Source organism: Triticum dicoccoides, chromosome 5B (genome assembly GCF_002162155.2).
Source record: "Triticum dicoccoides isolate Atlit2015 ecotype Zavitan chromosome 5B, WEW_v2.0, whole genome shotgun sequence".
Lineage (NCBI taxonomy): Eukaryota > Viridiplantae > Streptophyta > Magnoliopsida > Poales > Poaceae > Triticum > Triticum dicoccoides.
The window spans coordinates 290,233,422-290,252,241 of record NC_041389.1 but is presented as its reverse complement, the minus strand read 5'-3'; the positions used below and the strand labels follow the sequence as shown (position 1 = coordinate 290,252,241).

Below are 18,820 nucleotides of genomic sequence, written 5' to 3'. Positions count from 1 at the left end.
AATTCCCAAAGGGGGAGGAAGGAGGAGGGGGAGAGAAGGAAGGGGGAGGCTGAATCCCTCCCCTTCCTTTCTCTCTTCCCCTCTTTCCTTTCCCCTCTATTTCGGCCTACATAGGGCGCACCAGCCCCTTAGGGGCTGGTCTATCCCACTCTTGGCCCATTAGGCCCATGTAGTTGCCGGGGGGATGCCCGAAACCCCTTCCGGTGACCCTATACGTACCTGGTACCCCCGGAACACTTCTGGTGTCCGAATACTATCGTCCTATATATGAATCTTTACCTCTTGACCATTTCGAGACTCCTCGTTATGTCTGTGATCTCATTCCGGACTCCGAACAACATTCGGTCACCAAATCACATAACTCATATAATACAAATTGTCATCAAACGTTAAGCATGTGGACCCTACGGGTTCGAGAACTATGTAGACATGACCGAGACACCTCTCCGGTCAATAACCAATAGCGGAACCTGGATGCTCATATTGGCTCTCACATATGCTATGAAGATCTTTATCGGTCGAACCGTTATGACAACATACGTTATTCCCTTTGTCATCGGTATGTTACTTGCCCGAGATTCGATCGTCGGTATCTTCATACCTAGTTCAATCTCGTTACTAGCAAGTCTCTTTACTCATTCCGTAATGCATCATCTCGCAACTAACTCATCAGTCACATTGCTTGCAAGGCTTCTTATGATGTGCATTACCGAGAGGGCCCAGAGATACCTCCCCGATACTGGAGTGACAAATCCTAATCTCGATCTATGCCAACCCGTATAGTCGGTCAGAACTCGTGGTTGTTGTTGAGATTTTGTTGATCATATGATTCGGCAGCTGCGAGCAATGCCATCAAAATACTCCCCAACTTGCGATTATTATGAGTCATAATAATGATCGAATGATCAACATTATGGCTATTACACATGTTCAATTGCTACTAAAGGAGCAGCCTTATACCAAACGGACTAAGAAGTACGAAAGTACCATAGATTGAGGTGACCAGACCAACTGGCAAAGCCCGGCGGCATGTAGTTTCAAATAGTTCGCTTAAGTTTTGGGCTATAGTTGGTCTAGTGGTCGGGCTTCTGGTTACGATGGCTCTTCTAGGCTGCCTCGCCGGCTCGTTGTAACGCTGAAAATAGTGGCGGCATGAGGGTTCGTATTGGTACTCCATCGCTGAATGCACGATGACGACGTCAACCAGCCGGAGCAAAACATTGTCTGGCTACTAAAGGTGGTTAGTCCACTACCCGGACCGAAAGGACATGTGGCCAGGTATAGCTGCTCAAAAGAGCGTGTGCTCGGGAGTTTGAACAGAGACCGATACGGTGACGCGCGGAAAAGAACAGGCCGACTTGGGCAATCCCATCTCGGATATAGAGCTATCGATGCGCTTTTTTTTACCGGCGAGGTCTATTCCAAGATCAGCTCTAATAGCAGCTATGCTAAAATAAAAGTGTCAATGCAAACATGAATGCAATTAGACTTGAAGACACAAAGCTAAGAAAGACACCTACTTACTTCAACGGGTCATTTGATCCTCATCCATTACACCGGGCGTAATAACAGAGATGCATTGATAATAATGGATGTAGTTGATCTCTTCAAACAGTTCACTTAATTTATATTTTATATTTCAAATAGTTCACTTAATTTTGAGTTGCAGTTCGTTAGTTCGTCTCTTCAAATAGTTCATTTGACTTTTATTTTTTGTTTCACATAGTTTGCTTAACTTCCAGGTTGCAGTTTGATCTCTACACCAATTGACGCAACGGTCATCTAGTGAGTTAAAAAGAACTCACATGGCATACCACATCCAAAAACTTCCTCTCGGTATCAAATGACTCAAAAGCCAACTTCTTTTCACAGGAAGCTTATAGAAGCACCGTGCAGATACATCACGTGCTAGCCCGCTCCAATCCTTGTACGAAATCGTGTACGGCATCTAAAGCACCAACCAAATTGATTTAATATAGGGACAGTAAATCCTCAAACCGGGAAAAGCCAGATCAACGTTCACTCCTCATCGAATCATTATCGGAGTAGAAATCGAGATCAGAGTCAGAGGACGTCTCTCGTCATTCCACGACGGCATGCTCGCACCCTGGATTCGGCTTGTCTGCTCCCTCCCCATGCTTCCATCCGTACTCCCACTTCACTCTATGATTGTTCCTTTTTCTTTTTTCTTCCTAATCTAATCATCCCCTGATTTTAACGGGGTGAGCATGGATGGGCGCACGCATGGGGCTCAGGCAAGTCTCGTCCCGCACCGGCGCGGCGGCGCGGTGGATCTAGTGTGGCGGGGAGAGGGTAAGAGAACGGTGACTGAGGGATTTGGGCTCACGGGTACCACTTTGGGAGTTTCACACCTAGGCGCAGCATGCATTTCAAGTTTGTGCACAAAGCAATTAAACTCTTAAAAAGTTATGTGAAATACGTACATCTAAATATCCAGTGGACATTCATCAAGCACTAGAATGCATTGACGGATTGACCTTCAGCTGAAACATTCGGAACAGATTAAACGAGGCATGGACCTCAAAATGTGATGCACTTTCTAGTCTTTCGGGTGATCTGTGATCACGCTGCAGGCGTCTTCGCTGGCACATATCAGCTGCCCGAGCGTCGAGGCGTCCACTCCAGTGCACCCGCCGTGCAGGAACACGTCCAGCAGTAGCCCGTGCGCGTCCGCGACGTGCCCGCCCGCCCGGAGCAGGCCGACCAGCTCCACCATCGACGGCGTGTCCCACCGCAGGCCCCGCTGCACCGCCTCCCACGCCACGTCCCTGGCAGCGCCGGCGTCCCCTGCGGACACGCACCCGGCGACCACGACGCTGAACGTCCTGACGTCCGGCGGGCAGCCGGCGCGCTCCATGCACTCCACCATCCGGCGCGCGCCGGCCAGGTCCCCTTTCTTGCACAGCGCGGCGACGTACACGTTGTAGACGGCCACGCCCGGCACGAGCCCTCGAAGGAGCATTTCGTCGAACGCCTCGTCGACGGCGTCGAACTGCCCGCGCTCGCTGAACGCGCGCAGCAACAGCTCGAAGTCGGCCACCCCGGGGGCCACGCCATCGGAGCCCATCTTCTCCTTGACGACCTCGTATGCCTCCGCCACCATCCCCTCACGTAGCAGGGCGCGGAGGACGGCGCGGTGATCAAGCCCGCTGGGCGGGACGCCCCACCGGCGCATGTCGTCCAGGAACGCCGCCGCGTCCCGCGCCGGGGCGTAGCGGCACAGGGAGGAGAGCACGGCGCGGCACAGCGGCGAGTCCGGGTCGAGGTGGAGGGAGGGCATGCAGCGCACGAGGCCGGCGGCGGCGGAGGGGCGGCTTGCGCGGCAGAGCGCGGAGGTGAGGACGCGGAAGGTGGCCGCGTCAGGGGAGGCGGTGGGGGCGGCGAGGAGGAGCACGGAGGGGGCGGCGCGGAGCAGCGACGGGGAGGAGCAGAGGGCGGCGAGTATGGTGTTGAGCGCGCGTGTGGTGCGGACGGCCGTGGACAAGAGCGTGGCGGCGGCGGCGAGGCGGCCGTGGCGCGCGAGGGTGGCAAGCAGGAGGTGGTGGTCAGGTCCTGGCCGCGGTGAGCAGCTCATCTCGCGGCCGGCTGGTGCCGATGTCAGCTACTCGCTGCTGGACTACTGCTGCATTCTATTTGCAACGCATCTATTCAGCGGAGTACCATCGTCGAACAAGGATCGAAGCTCCGCCATTGCCGCATGTGTGTGGGTGTGGGGCTGTGATCGGTCAACTGGATTTGGCATGAATACCACTATACCAGGTGGCCTTTTTAGTCTTGACTTGCCAAGCTGCCAGCCAGCATTCAATGGTGAAATATCACAACTCAAAATGACACCCATTGTCTCCTCGCATGCTCTGAAATGCAAGTAAAATTTCATTTCAGCGCATCCCGGAATCCTCTTGCCAGTTGCTTCAATGCAACAACACCTCCGCTTGTTTGTGATGCCTCTAGTTTCTCAAGATAAATCTAGCAGCATCCAACACCCTTTGGCATTCAACCTCATGCTGCATCATCTCTTAACCATCAAAATAAACCATACAGAATTCCACACAAAATATTCAGAGACCACAGCCCATGATTCTAGCAAAAGAAACAACAATGTGTACACAGAGACAAGCTTCTTTTTCACTTAATTATTCAAAATATGCCAGATACACCCAAGGACAAACATGCATTACAACTTATCTTAAGAGAATTAACTACTGTACAAATGCAGTTCATATGTACAAATGGACAATGAAGCCCTGCTATGACGACAACACTGGATGATGATAGTCCAATGCTTAGAAAGAATGACCTGGACAACACTGGTTAAAGCAAGCCATAGTAACAACTCACCTCTAATGCTATATTAGCTGGAAAGGAGCATCTATCTATTGAAGAACATCTGTGAGGAGACATGTGCATGCATTCTCCCTTCCTGGCCCATATAAACAACCACTTGCCCGGGCAGACCCCGCCAGACCCGACTTATGATATGATGAAGCATCGACAAACCTTTTTACACTTTGGGAAAGGAAGAAAACTGACTGACAGGACAACAATCCAAATGGGGACGGCTATTTACATTTCAGTTAACCTAGGTATGATTATTGGGGAAGCCTCCAAATTCACTGACAGGACCACAACTGCCTTTCACTTTCACAACCTTCTGCAAGGGAGGCTAATGAATCTTGATTTGTATCTTACAAATTGCACTCGCCGACCAGAGATGTAGATGCCCAACACAAGCAATATGGACCAAAAAGCCACAGCACTGCAATCACCACCATGTCACTGACCAGGCTTTGTATCATCTTGTATCTTGTAGCTGAACCTGCTGCGGATCCAGCAGTCAGCCAATCATATGGCCTACTGATTGTGTCGTCATTGCATGCCACAGGATGTAGACCTCATCTTACTTGATAATTGTCCTCAGCATAGATAGAGACCAGAGCATTATCACCAGCTCCAGCAGCCAGGAGAGATTTGTACGGATGGAACGAAAGGCAGTTTACACTTCCTATCCTTTGGCCCATAAAAGATGGCTGGTAGCGAATGATTGTTAGCTGTTCTCCTTCAAGACTGAACACTTTAATCATCTGCTTAGCTGAGCCACTTGCAATGACTGGAGCATGCCGGTGAACAGCCAATGCTGTTAACGAACCCCTGTGAGCTTCAATAGTGAGGTAGGGTTCAGCAGCCCTTCTAACATCAAGAAACTGAATGTCTCCAGCTTGAGATGCGCTTACAATCTGTGATCGCAAATATTACATAGCTTTGTAAAGCTCCAGCGAACCATTTTTCAAAACCTATACCAATATAACAGAATGAAGAACACAGCAACACCAAAAGAAGAAGTGGTAGGAATACCTTGTATGGATCAAATCCAGGCTGAAATCCTATACCGACGACCTTTTCAGTTCTTGGGGCATGTGGTCTTGCCATGTAAACTAGCCTGCGTCATTTAAGGAAAAAAACATCCAAAGGAAGAAACATAAATGGGGATAAAAGGTAACAAAAACTGAATCCCATACTTAAATAATATCTCAAATATTATCAAGGGTAAAGGATAGAAACAAAGATGTGCTTACCTGTCAGGGGTACGAACATCAAATATCCTTACGGATGCATCAATAAAACCGGCAGCAAATTGACCAGGTCTAACCTGAGATGCAGACTGAAACAGAAACAGCAAGCTAAACCTGATCAATACATCTTCTTGCAATAGCTCAAATAGCATATACAACCCAATGAAACAAAATTCATATATTCTTAATAAGCAAGTCACCAAAATTTTAGGCTCCATTCGCGGCATAGTTTTGTAGAACACCGGAAAGCAAAACCATACAGGAATAGAAAAACCAGCTTGCTACGAAACGGAGGAACCGAAACATACGAAGGCCTACGTTCGGCTATGCCTGGAAAGCAGAGGAAACGTTTTATAGTGAGGTAATTTTTCAAATATTTTAAGTGGCTGGGCCAACTCCGCCTATGTCTTCTAGGCATAGACGGTCCCAAGCCCGGGTAAAGGAGAAGGATTGTGATAGGCTTGGCGAGCCAACGTAAAAAACTAGCCAGTCCCATGGGTATGAAACCTTTTTGAGCGAGAGTAGTACTAGGATGGGTGACCTCCTGGGAAGTCCTTGTGAAAGGGTTTCATATCTAAGGGTTGTGATAGGCTTGGCGAGCCAACGTAAAATCTAGCCAGTCCTTTGGGTATGAAACCCATTTGGGCGAGAGTGGTACTAGGATGGGTGACCTCCTGGGAAGTCCTCGTGAAAGGGTTTCATATCTAGCCTACCCCAACTTGTTTGGGACAAAAGGCTTAGTAAGTGTAAGTGTAAGTGTTTTAAGTGGCTGAGCCCCACAGTCTGACACAAACACTGTATGCTTTATTGGCTGGAGTCATCTTACACCTTATAGAATTATTATTTTATTTGGACCACCAGCAGTGTGCCTCGGGCATCCGCCCAAACAAGAGCTCAGGCTGGATTTTTCTCTTCCCGTGAAAAGTGAAGGAAAGTGCCTAGGGCATCCGCCCAAATGGTTAGTCATTCCTTTGAATCGAACAGCTTCATAGGAATTTTTTCCTAAGGAACCTAAACCTGTACAATTCCTGCAAATTTCCTTTGGAGCGAACAGGCCCTTATTTTGCTAACTGTATTCCTTGCCTACAAAGCATGGACACAGCCAAAACAGCCAAATTACCGTCCTAGTTCGGCGGGACACGGCAATACGGCTAGATAAAGAGATTCGCATACCCCCAGTATCCCCTGATTTCCAAATTAGAAAAAAGGGGGAAAAGGAAAGACACGGCTGGGACACATATAGAATACATTAGTGACACGGGAAGCCCAATAACAGCGAGACAAAAGGAACGTTGCTCCATGCTACAGTGAACGCGCCGCCGCCGCCTGGATTCAACCATCCGCCGCCACCTAGACTCAACCGCCGAGCCTGAACTCGGCCTCCGACGGCAACCACGCTCGAGCAGGTAACCAAGCAGCCCCTCTCCTCAACCTCTTCATGTCTTCGCTCGATTTCTTGACATTGAGTTGCCGCTGCTTGCTGTTGAGCTGCCGCTCACTTGAATGCTGGTGCTGCAGTTTTGGTTGTTGCTTGCTGTCAGGAAGCATGGCGTTTGGGAGCACCACCGCTGGTAGCCAATTGTTCGTGGGCGAGAGTGAAGGGAACCCTGGTCTCTACTCTCTAATAGACTAATACTAGCATTTGCCATTTGATGTATCATTTTTATTTTTAACTCTATGTATATTACATGCATTTTTTTATTTATTTCTATATACTTGTGTATCCCCGAATGGCTGTTTTTGGAAAATGACGTATCCCATGTCCCCGTATGCTTATCGCGGTGTCCGTGTCTCCGTATCCGTGCTCCATAGTTCCTCACATCATGTAAAGTGCAAAAAACAAGACAAGCTGACAAAACCAACTGAAACACTGGTAATACGTTTGGTCGAGTAAAAATAGGGATTAAATTTTCAGCAAACCCTTCATCCAAAAAAATTACGCATTGCATGCATTACTAGACCTAAGAAAACGAAGTTGTTCCTACAGAAAGGAACAGGAAACTATTTATGATCTCATTTTTCTTTGTGCATCATTATGCGGCATGATCTAATTTTGACACCGTCAAACTAGTTAGCAGTGGAAAAAATTGCTAATTTCTGATTAGCGTGAAGGGGGGAGTCCACGAGTATAAAGCAGGAACAGCAGAGCAGAAAATAATAAAGCTATAACAGATGAAATCCCTAGTGTCCAAAACAGACTAAACAATTTGTCATATGATTATTCTGAATACTCAAATTACACATGGTAACCAGAACTCACCAGAGCTGAAATGCCACTATCAGCAGATGATGGAATGGTGTTGAGAAGTTGCTCCTTGTCAAGATCCCATACGAGGATGGAAGACATGTCACCAGATGCATACTGTTATACAACAAAAGGAGTAGTTCCAGTATTAGGACAGTCTTAAATGAATACAAATTTACCAAAACTTGGAAAGAGACATCAGAATATCACCAGATAACCAGATTGCTGTTGCCAGTCGATCACAACGCTGCGGCCTGCAGCTCGATGGCCCTGAACTGATGAGAAGGCAGTTACAAGTTTCTGTCCTCCCTTTTGAGTATAGTTTCTCCATATACGGACATTTCCATCACCTACAGTATGAAAAATATATATCACAAGGAGTACATATGTACAGATACAAGAGACACCCATAAAGAGGTGAGGCGTACTTGAGCCAACTAAAAGCAAGCTTTCATCAAGCTCATTGATAAGTAGAAGTTTGGATAGTCCTCTGTCAGATAACTTGTGGTTTTCAAAAGTATTCACTGGTAGAGCATCGTCATAATTCCACACTCTGGCATGAATATAAAAGGACAAAACTTTAGACACCTGAAGTCATTATTTAAAACACAATTATTTTCAATTTTTACAAGGTTCTAACAAAATATAGTTTACCTTATTTGCTCGTTTTCATCAGCTGCAACGACGATAGGAGAAAAAGGTAACAGCAATGCTGATTTTGTACCCAACTCAAACTTTGTATCCCAGCTAGCAATTTGGCTAGTCATCTTGCATGCTGCTATTCCCGCCAACCACAAAAAGGTAAAAGGGGAACCATCACAAATGACAGCCAAATAACTAACATAACTAATAAAAAAAGTAATAATTGAATGTAGAGTAAGCGGTCAATCCACGTACAGGAACGCTGGCACTTAGCGATGCAATCCAGTGCAGTTCGTTCTCTCTCTTCTCTTCTAGCACTTACTTCCCCATTATCATCAGAACCGGTTAGAAGTGGCCTAGAGAAGTGGCCACAACTCCAGTTGTATATTGTTGATTGAGGAAGTATATTAAGCTCACTGGTACTGGGGGCTGCAGCAGAGCTTAAGAGCGGATCAGCTAAGCCATCAGGTGAATTCAAGAGATGTGGTCTGAACTCCATAGAACACACGCGGCGCAACCCTGTAAGGTAATCATGCTGAGGTGGACTAACAGGAGGAGTCCTAAATGCCATTGAGATTCCTGCAAAGCATTGAAAATGGTCAGTCCAATTTTTAATCCCATTGGAAAAAAATTGAGAGGTACTACAAGCACATTGCAAGGAAAAAGGTTATAACTTACCAGAATTCATGTCGAACCAGGAAGAAGAACGTGCCATTCCTATGTTTGATGAAGGAGCAGATGTCTCTCCTGCACCCCCACTGCCAAATCTAGTATTTCTCATGACCACTTGCTCGACCCCTACAAGGGACAGTGCTCTCCGGCCAATATTTGCAATTCTAGGGTAAGGATCTTTAGCAACAGAGCACATCGTCGAAATAAATAGGGAATAAATTCCACTGTCAATAATAGGCCTTGACCTGGTGTAGCTGAGACCACCGTTACTTGCATTCTCTCTAAGCAATATGCCTGAATCAGAGTGCTGAGAAGAATCATCTGACTGGGGAGACCCATGCATGATGCTATTTGTCGCAATCGGGCTGCTTGTAGAAATTCTTCCATCACGACCTGTGGCACTGGTATCACTACCAACCCTTAACACAGGACCAATATGCGAAGAAAGGCCACTGCTGCTTTGCAGAAAGTTACTGGGACTGTAAACATTGCTTGGGTTATTAATATTAGCCAATGATGGTAGTGACTTCAGCAGTGAATTGGTTTGAGGTCTCCAGTACTCCGCAGCAACAGATTTGAGATGTTTGTTGTGGCCCAGCGCAAAGCGAGTAAGAGCTGGAAGACATCAGCTTAACTCAAAATGATTGCCACAAAGCTAAAAGGAGTCTACTATGTCCCAAGACATTACCAAAAGAACTATCTAGGAAGTACAATATATTTTCAGCACGTACCTACAGAAACCTCAGCTCTAACAAGAGGGCTACCATCTGAAGTGACTTGCAGAAGGCTTCGAACAACATTTATTTCAGCTCTCACCTTTTCATCATCATCAGAGTCGTCATCACCTCCATTCACTGATGGAGATCCAATGTCCAACAGATTTCCAAGTGCAAAAACAGCAGAGGCTCTGACCTGCAAAGACCAAATATTTAATGCTCACGTTGTGAACCTGCAATAATGAAGAATTGACACACCAAGTCTACCATACCTCAGGTTGAGGCTCAGACAATAAACATGTAACAATTTCGGGTGCATTTGATTGTAGACCAAGTAACTGAGCCTCAGGGAAATCTTCCCAGAGTTTGCCAAGGCATAAACAAAGCCATTGCAAAAGCAAAGGCTCTGTCTGTGCATCATGAGGATTCTCAGGTTGCAGATGTCTCAGGCAAACATCTATAAGACCTGCACTCATGCAAGCCTCTTGACCCCTCCTATGCCCATCCACAATAACTGCTAAAACGAAAGCAGCCATTGCACGCTGCTCCGGGTAAGCATCCAAACTATCAAGAAACCTGATAAAATATGCATGCCCTCCATCTTTCACCAAATCAACCTGGCATGACTGTCATTTCAAACAAAAAAAGCAACTGAGGTAAACAACAGAATCTTCAAGAGAATAGGAAGAGCTGCTTTAGATTTTGAAGTAGAGTGCATACCTTATCAAGAGAGAGAATTTTTGTCCATATGAACACAAGAATTTGACGCAACTCCATCGCACTTGTTTGGAGCAGTTTGAGCACGTAAGGGAAGATACCAACAGACAAGGCCTAAACAATGAAGTGACAGAGTTTGAATATACTCGATAAGGAATAAATAGCCAGCACTAGTCAAAAAACAAATGAAGGCCAGCAGAATATGCCAACTCCATACCAAATCAACTGCCCATGGCCCCATATCAAGAAATCTTCCAAGCAGAACAAGTGCTCTAAATCTGTGTGATTGGCTAAGCAGGACCTACATAAAACATGATTGTATCAACAGCAAAGGAAAACAAGAAAAGAAATATACTGTTAACAACTGTCTAGAGGTGTAGCACACTCCCAAAATAACACTGGTTACATGAGGTCCTGAACTAATGAAGATGGCATATACAACGAAATCAATAGAACCAATATGGTACAAGTAGACAAGAAAAGGTGACTGGATCATCCAAACACTCTTGCCATTAGACTATTTGGAGAGTTTGTTACCATCTCAGATAACAAAAGCATTAGTAGGCTCAAGAATAATTGGTCCAAGAAATTGTCTTACCTGAAGAACAATGGGTAACTGTTCAGGTGGTTTCTTATCCTCAGAGCCATGATCAAGCCAAACTTCAAATGCTGTCAATTGCTCCGTGAAAAATGGGCTCGGCTGTTGGAAGTAAGGAGACAAGCAAAGTTATGGTACTGAAGTGATAATACTGCAGTGGCAGAGCAATACCAGCAAAAAAAATGTTCTTAGTGCTAAATTATTCAATGATAAAATAGGAAGCAAGACCTGAAACTCTGCATTAGGATCAGCAATCAAATGAGGAAGCTTGGAAAGGCAGATCTCCGCAGCCATGTCCCATGCATCCCTAACATTCAGCAAATTACGGTAAATGCAGAAAAGGTGAATAATATATATATGGAAACAGAATGACTAATCTAGTCAATTACCACATATGGTGTTGATGTGTGGGTGGCAATAGTGGGTATGTAATTGGAGAACAGTTTGCAGATCGCATGATTCTCTCAGCAAGTAAGAAGTTGCGAAAGAGACTGGCGACCAAAAGATCCTGCCTGAAAAGCCTTTGGAATAATTCTGCACAAGTGAAATTTGTGTTATAAAAGCAATGCCCCACTGATATTATTTTTGAACTCAAATGACCTTCTGTACCATGAGGAAGAACATTCCATGCAATAGTATCTGTAATAGCAGTGAAAATCCAGTTCAACTCCCCCAGAAGTGTTTTACGGTCATTTTGCCTTCCAGGAATTTGGTCAATAAGAGAGTGATCCAGAGCACCACTGAGTAATGATCGTTTACAAAACCTGCATAGTTTGTAGAGAAGTTCACAGAACAGGAGAAATGTCAGCTGAAATCAGAAGGGGGCTATACAAAGACCAGTATACAGCTGAAATCGGATTGACAACTGCATGAGAGAGAGAGAGAACCAGTGCAATGCCATTTTTATGGGAGTGGTCAGGCAAGCTGTAAACACATCAGCGGGATATTCTGCACTCTGAGGAAGAGTTTGATGTGCCTCACAGGCAGCAAGGAGAATGCAATCCTTCACTGAGGACGCGGAAGAGCTTGAACTCCAGTCTAGGCGCTGAAGTCAACATAAGGAGCCATAATGAATATGAAACCATCCAAGAATCATACAAAAGAAAGAAAAAACACATAAATTATGTACCTATGACTTGCAGATCACATGAACATAAAAAAAAATAGACTGGACTATAGTGTATACCTCTAGAAAAGCTTTCACAATCATTCCAGCTGCTGAGCAGTCAAAAACATAAATCGATGGTGTTTTCAGCCATGAATCGAGATCAGTAATAGGAAGAGGGATATATTGTGTATAACTCTGCACCAGAGTACAAAGGACACTTCAATAAAGACATGATAAATAATGCATCAACATATGCAATACAGGTTTTGACTTAACAGCACTCACCTTGTTAAACACCCAAATCTCTCCATTAGCTGTAGGCTTTGGTACACCATGACCATTGTAATGAAAAAGAACTCTCTCTGATCTGGCATATTTGCGGCAAGTATTACAAAGCTTCTTGACTTCTTCGACTGTTGGATCCAGCTGAAGCTTGTAACGAGCCTGCAGACACCATTAGGACATGAAGACGTAAGCAATGATATCAGTTTATCAGAATACTTGTTCATGTAAAAAAAGAAAGAAAAAGTGGACCACCTTAGGCTGCCACCGCTCATACTGTGAGTGTAATGTTTTTCCAATAGTTTCAAGGGCTTTGGGAGGTGGCATAGAAAATGGATCTGAAAATGAAACAAGGGAAAGGCCATGAGCGGATCTCAAGGCAACTGAAGTGCAATAAGATTATTGTACTACTATGCTATTTACAAAGATAGCCATCATGCTTGTTTAAATCTGGTACATTTCACGTCTCAGCAAATAATTATTGCTACTATTAATAAATCAAGTTCATATCACTCACTGAGCTAAAAATACAATCAAGTCCATATCATTCACGGCCTAAAGAACACAATATCTTCAAATGTAGCCTAGAAATCATTAGTTGCTAAGCAACCAACACGAATAGGATATTAAGAACGTCGTCTATTTCTAAATAGATGCAAGACTGTTTCTTTGCTGCAAATTTGCAATCTCCTTCAGCTACTGACACAGCCATGTCTGGCATTCAGAAATGCAACCGTAAAAAAGAAGTGCTTTCAATGAAGTGAAAATAGTAATTATTAATAAAAATAAAAAATTGAATCTATTCTACTCCCTCCGTCCCATAATGTAAGGACGTTTTTTGACACTAGTGTAGTGTCAAAAAACGTCTTACATTATGGGACAGAATAGTAACTAGTAAGACATGTACAGAGAATAAAATAATAGTGGAGCTGCATACCACGAACATGAAACAGAATTACCAACAGCAGGCAAAAAAGTCCCTCTCAGCTCATTAGAAAGCTAGATAAGCATATACACATGACCGTATGTTTACCTATCCAACACTCCATTCTTGCACAAGGGGAAATTTTAATTACATCCGGCGGATCAACACTAATGTTTAAACATAATACAAGTGCAACACATCCAGTCTTCATCTGCAACCAAGACCACTGTTAGTATATAGCATATACGAAATGTAAACAGTTAATGAAAGTAACACCATCCAATGGTTACAAAATAAAAGAGTAGAAACACAACCAAAAGAAGAGATCAAAATGGTATGACCAACACAGATCAATACTCTGACCAAACTGACAACAAATAGGAATAGTAATTAAGCTATTTATTGGTAACATTAGCTAGTTCTACTGAAAATAAACAAACCAAAGCTGTGGCAATATTTACATACTAAATATGTGACATCCCCTTGCTGAGATCACAATAAATTTAGCATATCTCTTTTTCACAAACAATCATGGCACACACATGGTTAAAAAGTTTAACACGATACTCTAGTCCAGACAAATCAATATAATCTGCAAACCTGCTAAAGAGTTAATTTGTATGAAGGGAAAGTTAGCTTAATCTACACGAACTACAAAGAGATTATACAGATATTTTTTAAATAGGAACGTGAACATCTCCATTAACATACATAGTACTCCCTCCATCCAAAATAAGTGTTGTGGGTTTAGTTCAAATTTGAACTAAAACCACGACACTTACTTTGGATCGGAGGGAGTGGTACTTTGCTTGTCCAAAAGCAAACAGTCAATCACAACTCAAATTATCCGAGAGGAAATTCAAGGAGCATAATGCTAAGTTGTTTTCAAGCAAGGAAACCTCGTCTTTATAGTCAAAACCATCCTTCTCATACTGTCATGAGTTGAAACAACCATATACCTCAACCTCGAAGTCAATGGCACTGCCAATGTGATATTTCATAAACCACTGCATCCTCACATGCCAAATTCTTAACAATAGAATTTCTTAGACCGTCAGTGACACTTGTACATGGGTAGGCAAATTTGCCTTGACAACTCCTAAAATGATCCAGATTTTGATTGGCGCTCAACTCACTACTTAGCTTCACCACAGGCAAAATGCTGGCACTAAGTGTCCAATTTTCCACATGACACCAATCAGCCACTAACAAGTACAGTCACTTGGATAAGGGTGCGGACATCCTATCTGAATGTAATCAAGAGTACTAGATAACCATGAAGAATATTTGGGTCTAGCATAATTTGAACTTTGAAACATTATTCTTATATACAAGCTTATATCAATCACCAAAAAACTGTATACATCAAGTTAAAGGCAAAATGATCATCCTAAGATAAATGACATGCTCCGTTAAGAAAGGTCATAACAATACCGTTACTCGGCACTTGCTTATTTGATTATTTAGCCAAGCCATTAATTACATATTACACGCTAGTGGTCGTCGTGCTACATTTAATTCTGGTGATATCATGAGCAGCGAATAAGCGTGCATACTTTAACATAGCGACAGCTATAAATGGTTCCGTTTATCATTAATTAATAAAGCAACCACCGACAACGCGACAACATAAAACGGCATCAACTTCTCCAAGCATTTGGGAGAAAGAATGGCATCAGCTTGCAGCAAACAATAATAACTAGGCAAATCTGGATAGCCAATTCACAGATTTGGTTATCCTGCTGGTAAGACTATGAATGATATAACTTAGTTAAACGGCCAAAACTCAAAAGTTTGGTCACATCATCCATTACACCTTAAAGTGTGGTGATCCAATCGTAACCCCTAAATTGAAAATGGTAAATTATACTAAATTTGCATGTAGCCACTTAAGCAAACCAGCAGCTGCCCCAAATTTACCCTGGTTTAGCTCAATGAACTACACGTGTCGTTAATCATAAGCCCATGAACATCACCTGACTGAATCTGTGAGGGCCAACCCTGGCAAATCTAAGAAAGAAATGATCAACAAGAGGATGAGCAATAGCAGCATGAGCTACATCCATTACCCTGTCCTTGGGGCGCCACTTGGAGACGAGGCCGCTGGTCGATGGCCCCGCCGCGGCAGCGACGGCCTCATCGAACCCCTCGTGCCGCTGCTCGCACAGCACAACCACCTGCGGCAGGCACGGCACGAGCGCAACGGCCTTCCCCTCCTCATCCTCCTCGCCGGCGTCCTCCCTCCGAAGCTCCGGCCCGTTCGCGACAGGGAGCTCACCATCCACGCGGTCCGTCTGGTGGTTCACCGCCGCCAAGGAGGGAGTGGGCAGCGAGGACGAGGACGACGATGAGGACGAGTGCACGAGCCTGGACGCCATGAGATCTCCCAATGCCATCTACGCTTGGGCGCTCCCTCTACTACTCTCCCCTCCTCCTTGTCACCCCGCAGCAGCCATCTCGAGGCGGGGGCGCGTGTCGTGTGTACGGAGTGGGCAGCGATGCTCGCTGCCTACATCGATCGAATCGGTCCGGCGCGGCGAATCCGAATCCGGGCCGCCGGGGACGGGTGGGCGCCAGGCAGGGATTGGATGGAGGCGCGGGTGGGGTTTAGGGTTAGGGTTTGGACGGGAGCAGCGGGGTGGGGGTGAGGGTCGGGGGAGACGGGGATGCGGCGGAGAGGGTGGGGAGGAAGAGGGAGAGAGAGAAACAGGGGGAGGAGAGAGAGAGAGAGACGGGGAAAATAGTATAAAAACTGGAAACTGGATTCTCCTGTCTTTTTTCCTTCGGTTTGTTTTCTCCTTTGCCTGAAAGAATATGAGCTGAGATGCGCAGGCTCGTGGCCGTGTGTTTACAAGCATAGCTACTGTACTTTGAAGTCTCTTTGCTGCTTCGAGTAGTTTTGGGGTGATGTTTATCTTTCCTTTTTTACGGTTGCGTGTGATGTTTAGCTTACCTATGTGTAGTTTGCAGTTAGGATGAATGTGTGCGAAAACAAGATGATCCAAAAATGTGTGCAAAACAAGTAATGCAATAGTCATTTTCACGATGATCAGTGACTACCACACATAACATCCGAAATGGCATCATGGCTAAAATGAGAAATATGAGCTTAATCACTCCGAATGTATATTGCATTCGACATGGCCTCGTGGAACATGTTGGTTCGTTTTATGGGTGGAACAAACAAGAAGATGGGGAAAACGTGTGGTACTCTTATGCTTTCAAGACGGCGTGAACACAACCAAAAAAGGTAAAAGCATCGAAAAATCCAACGATGCACACTGGATGGGATAGAGTCTATCAATAGAGCAAACAACATAGCGGCGGAGAGCGACAAGGGGATGATGGTTTGGGCTGGATGGAAACTCGAAATTTGTGATGTACTCAACTCGTTACAAAAATGGGCCGATTAGCCTGAACTCGACTTTAAAGGATTAAAGATGAATGTTGTGTCGACTAGTGCGGGTGAATAGATGACTACATATTTTAATCTTCTCTTAGTTGATTTAATAGGCAAACGCATAAATGGACTATATGAATGCAACTAAGTGACACACTCTATGTGATGAGCTACTAGAAGCTAGAAAGTTGCACAAGGCAAACAAGCAAGCAAGTAATAACAACATATAAGCTTACATATAGCCACAAGTGTTAGAGATGAAGCTGTGATATTCACGTTATTGGGAGAGTGGTAATCGCTATTGGATAGGTGGGAAACAACGAATGCTCCCATGAAAAGGAGTGTCTCACCTAAGCCTTGGAGTGCCTTCGTTGACGAATGTCCAATCACCCTCTCAAATAGGGGGAGCTCTTGGGGCGAGCCCAAAGGCCCACAAACGAACCTGGGGCACAATGACACAACTTGGAAGCTCTCGGGTAACATTAACCTTATAGGGCCCCCCACAAACCCAAGAGTAACAAGATTCGCAAATATTCTAGTGGGGAACCAACGAACTCGAGTTTTGCTTTGGTGGATTTTGTATATTTGTATCTCCTTGTTGATTGAGATCTCCTCTTGATGTAGGGTAGAACCCTAGATGCCCGATCTTTCACGATTGGAGCGGATCCCGCGATGAACACAAGGAACACGAGGGGAAACGAGGGAAAACACGGGAGAAATCACTCAAACCAACGAGATTCGATTATACATGTGCTAGATCCTCGAAACACAAAGAGATACACGATCCAAATCCAACAAAGGACGATACAAGAGGTAACTAGTTCATCTCCGTGAGGAGGTCTTGAGGGGTCTTCCCATGAAGGGGTCTTGAATCCAAGGTGGATTTTCTCCGAAGAGGGAGCGGTCTCTCTCGATGGAGTAGATCCGGATGGATGAGCAAAGCTCTATCTCAAATGAGCTAATCCTTTGCTAACCCTAAAATGTAGGTAGGAGAAGAGTACATATAGTCTAGAAGGCGAAAGGGTACACGGGCCTCGGCCCAAGTCACTGCGCGCAGGCAGGGCCGGAAGTTCCCGGCCAGGTTCCAAGGAGGGTCCGGCCTAACCAGAAAGTTTGCATGGTGGGAGCTGGGCTGGCTTCCGGGGGTCGGAAGGTCCGGGCAGGCCGAAAGTTCCGGGGGCCGAAAGGTCCGGGCCAGGTTTCGGGCTGCTTCCGGGCTAACCAGAGAGTTGTCACACTCGGGCTTGTCTGGGTCGATGGAGGCCGGAAGTTCCGGGTGGCCGGAGGTTCCGGGGGCTAGAAGTACTGGGCTGGACAGAGAGTTGACGTTGGTTCCTTCTTCTTCAGCTCTCGGTTCCGTGGCTTGTGCGTACCTGATCACACACAGTGTTTCTGACTTAGGTAGCAGCCATGTCTCACTCAAATGTAAGGGAAGTTCAAGTAGGAGAGATGTCACCTCGGATTGAATAGCACGTGCTCGAGCTCTTGTCACGGGTCCACTTGGAGCTTGGGTAGTCGAAGTAGTGTCCATGGGGATAACCGTGGGATGCTCCGCATCATCTCCCCCCCCCTTGGGAAAGATCCGACCTTGGATTGAAAGCCTCATCACCATGGTAGGGAGAGAGATCCTTGATGTTGAAGACGTCGCCCACATTGTACTTGTCGCATGTGATACATCTCTAACGTAACTATAATTTTTGATGTATTCATGCCATGTTTATAATATTTCTACATGCTTTTGGTATGATTTGGTTAGAACTAACCCGGACTAACGTTGTTTTCAACAGAACTACCGTGGTGTTGTTTTTGTGCAGAAATAAAAGTTCTCGGAATGCGCTGAAAATCAACGGAGATTTTTTCTGGAAAATATAAAAAATACTGGAATAAAGAGTTATTGGAGAGGAGGCTCGTGGGGCCCACGAGG

General features: G+C 45.2%; 2 protein-coding genes across 3 annotated transcripts; both read right to left on the bottom strand.

The window, feature by feature from the left end:
• Positions 1 to 2,407: 2,407 nt before the first annotated feature.
• On the bottom strand, positions 2,408 to 3,737 carry LOC119305417 (pentatricopeptide repeat-containing protein At2g38420, mitochondrial-like). The gene has a single exon (XM_037581934.1). The coding sequence runs from the start codon at positions 3,593 to 3,595 to the stop codon at positions 2,561 to 2,563; it is 1,035 nt and encodes a 344-aa protein (XP_037437831.1). The 5' UTR covers positions 3,596 to 3,737; the 3' UTR covers positions 2,408 to 2,560.
• Positions 3,738 to 4,122: 385 nt separating this feature from the next.
• LOC119308492 (regulatory-associated protein of TOR 1) lies at positions 4,123 to 16,178 on the bottom strand. 2 transcript variants are annotated; one of them, XM_037584620.1, is made up of 23 exons: positions 15,566 to 16,178; positions 13,605 to 13,707; positions 12,827 to 12,909; positions 12,575 to 12,733; positions 12,368 to 12,484; positions 12,069 to 12,226; positions 11,791 to 11,945; positions 11,571 to 11,715; positions 11,410 to 11,488; positions 11,182 to 11,283; positions 10,801 to 10,884; positions 10,587 to 10,697; positions 10,139 to 10,492; positions 9,882 to 10,062; positions 9,157 to 9,765; positions 8,734 to 9,057; positions 8,491 to 8,614; positions 8,265 to 8,389; positions 8,047 to 8,186; positions 7,852 to 7,953; positions 5,595 to 5,680; positions 5,374 to 5,458; positions 4,123 to 5,255 (listed from the first exon to the last, which is right to left on the bottom strand). In XM_037584620.1, exons 1-23 carry the CDS (start codon positions 15,890 to 15,892, stop codon positions 4,914 to 4,916), a joined length of 4,095 nt encoding a protein of 1,364 aa, XP_037440517.1. In that variant the 5' UTR covers positions 15,893 to 16,178; the 3' UTR covers positions 4,123 to 4,913. The 2 variants fall into 2 exon arrangements, with proteins under 2 accessions (XP_037440517.1, XP_037440518.1); XM_037584621.1 differs by having other exon boundaries at positions 8,491 to 8,611.
• Positions 16,179 to 18,820: the final 2,642 nt, after the last annotated feature.

Bases quoted from the DNA above. Each gene is read 5' to 3' on its own strand.
- LOC119305417 (XM_037581934.1), bottom strand. From the start codon at position 3,595: ATGAGCTGCTCACCGCGGCCAGGACCTGACCACCACCTCCTGCTTGCC.
- LOC119308492 (XM_037584620.1), bottom strand. From the start codon at position 15,892: ATGGCATTGGGAGATCTCATGGCGTCCAGGCTCGTGCACTCGTCCTCA. The intron at 12,910-13,604 runs GTAAACATACGG...TTTCATTTTCAG, and splicing joins AAGAATGGAGTGTTGGATAG to ATCCATTTTCTATGCCACCT. The intron at 12,734-12,826 runs GTGGTCCACTTT...TGGTGTCTGCAG, and splicing joins ATGAGCGGTGGCAGCCTAAG to GCTCGTTACAAGCTTCAGCT.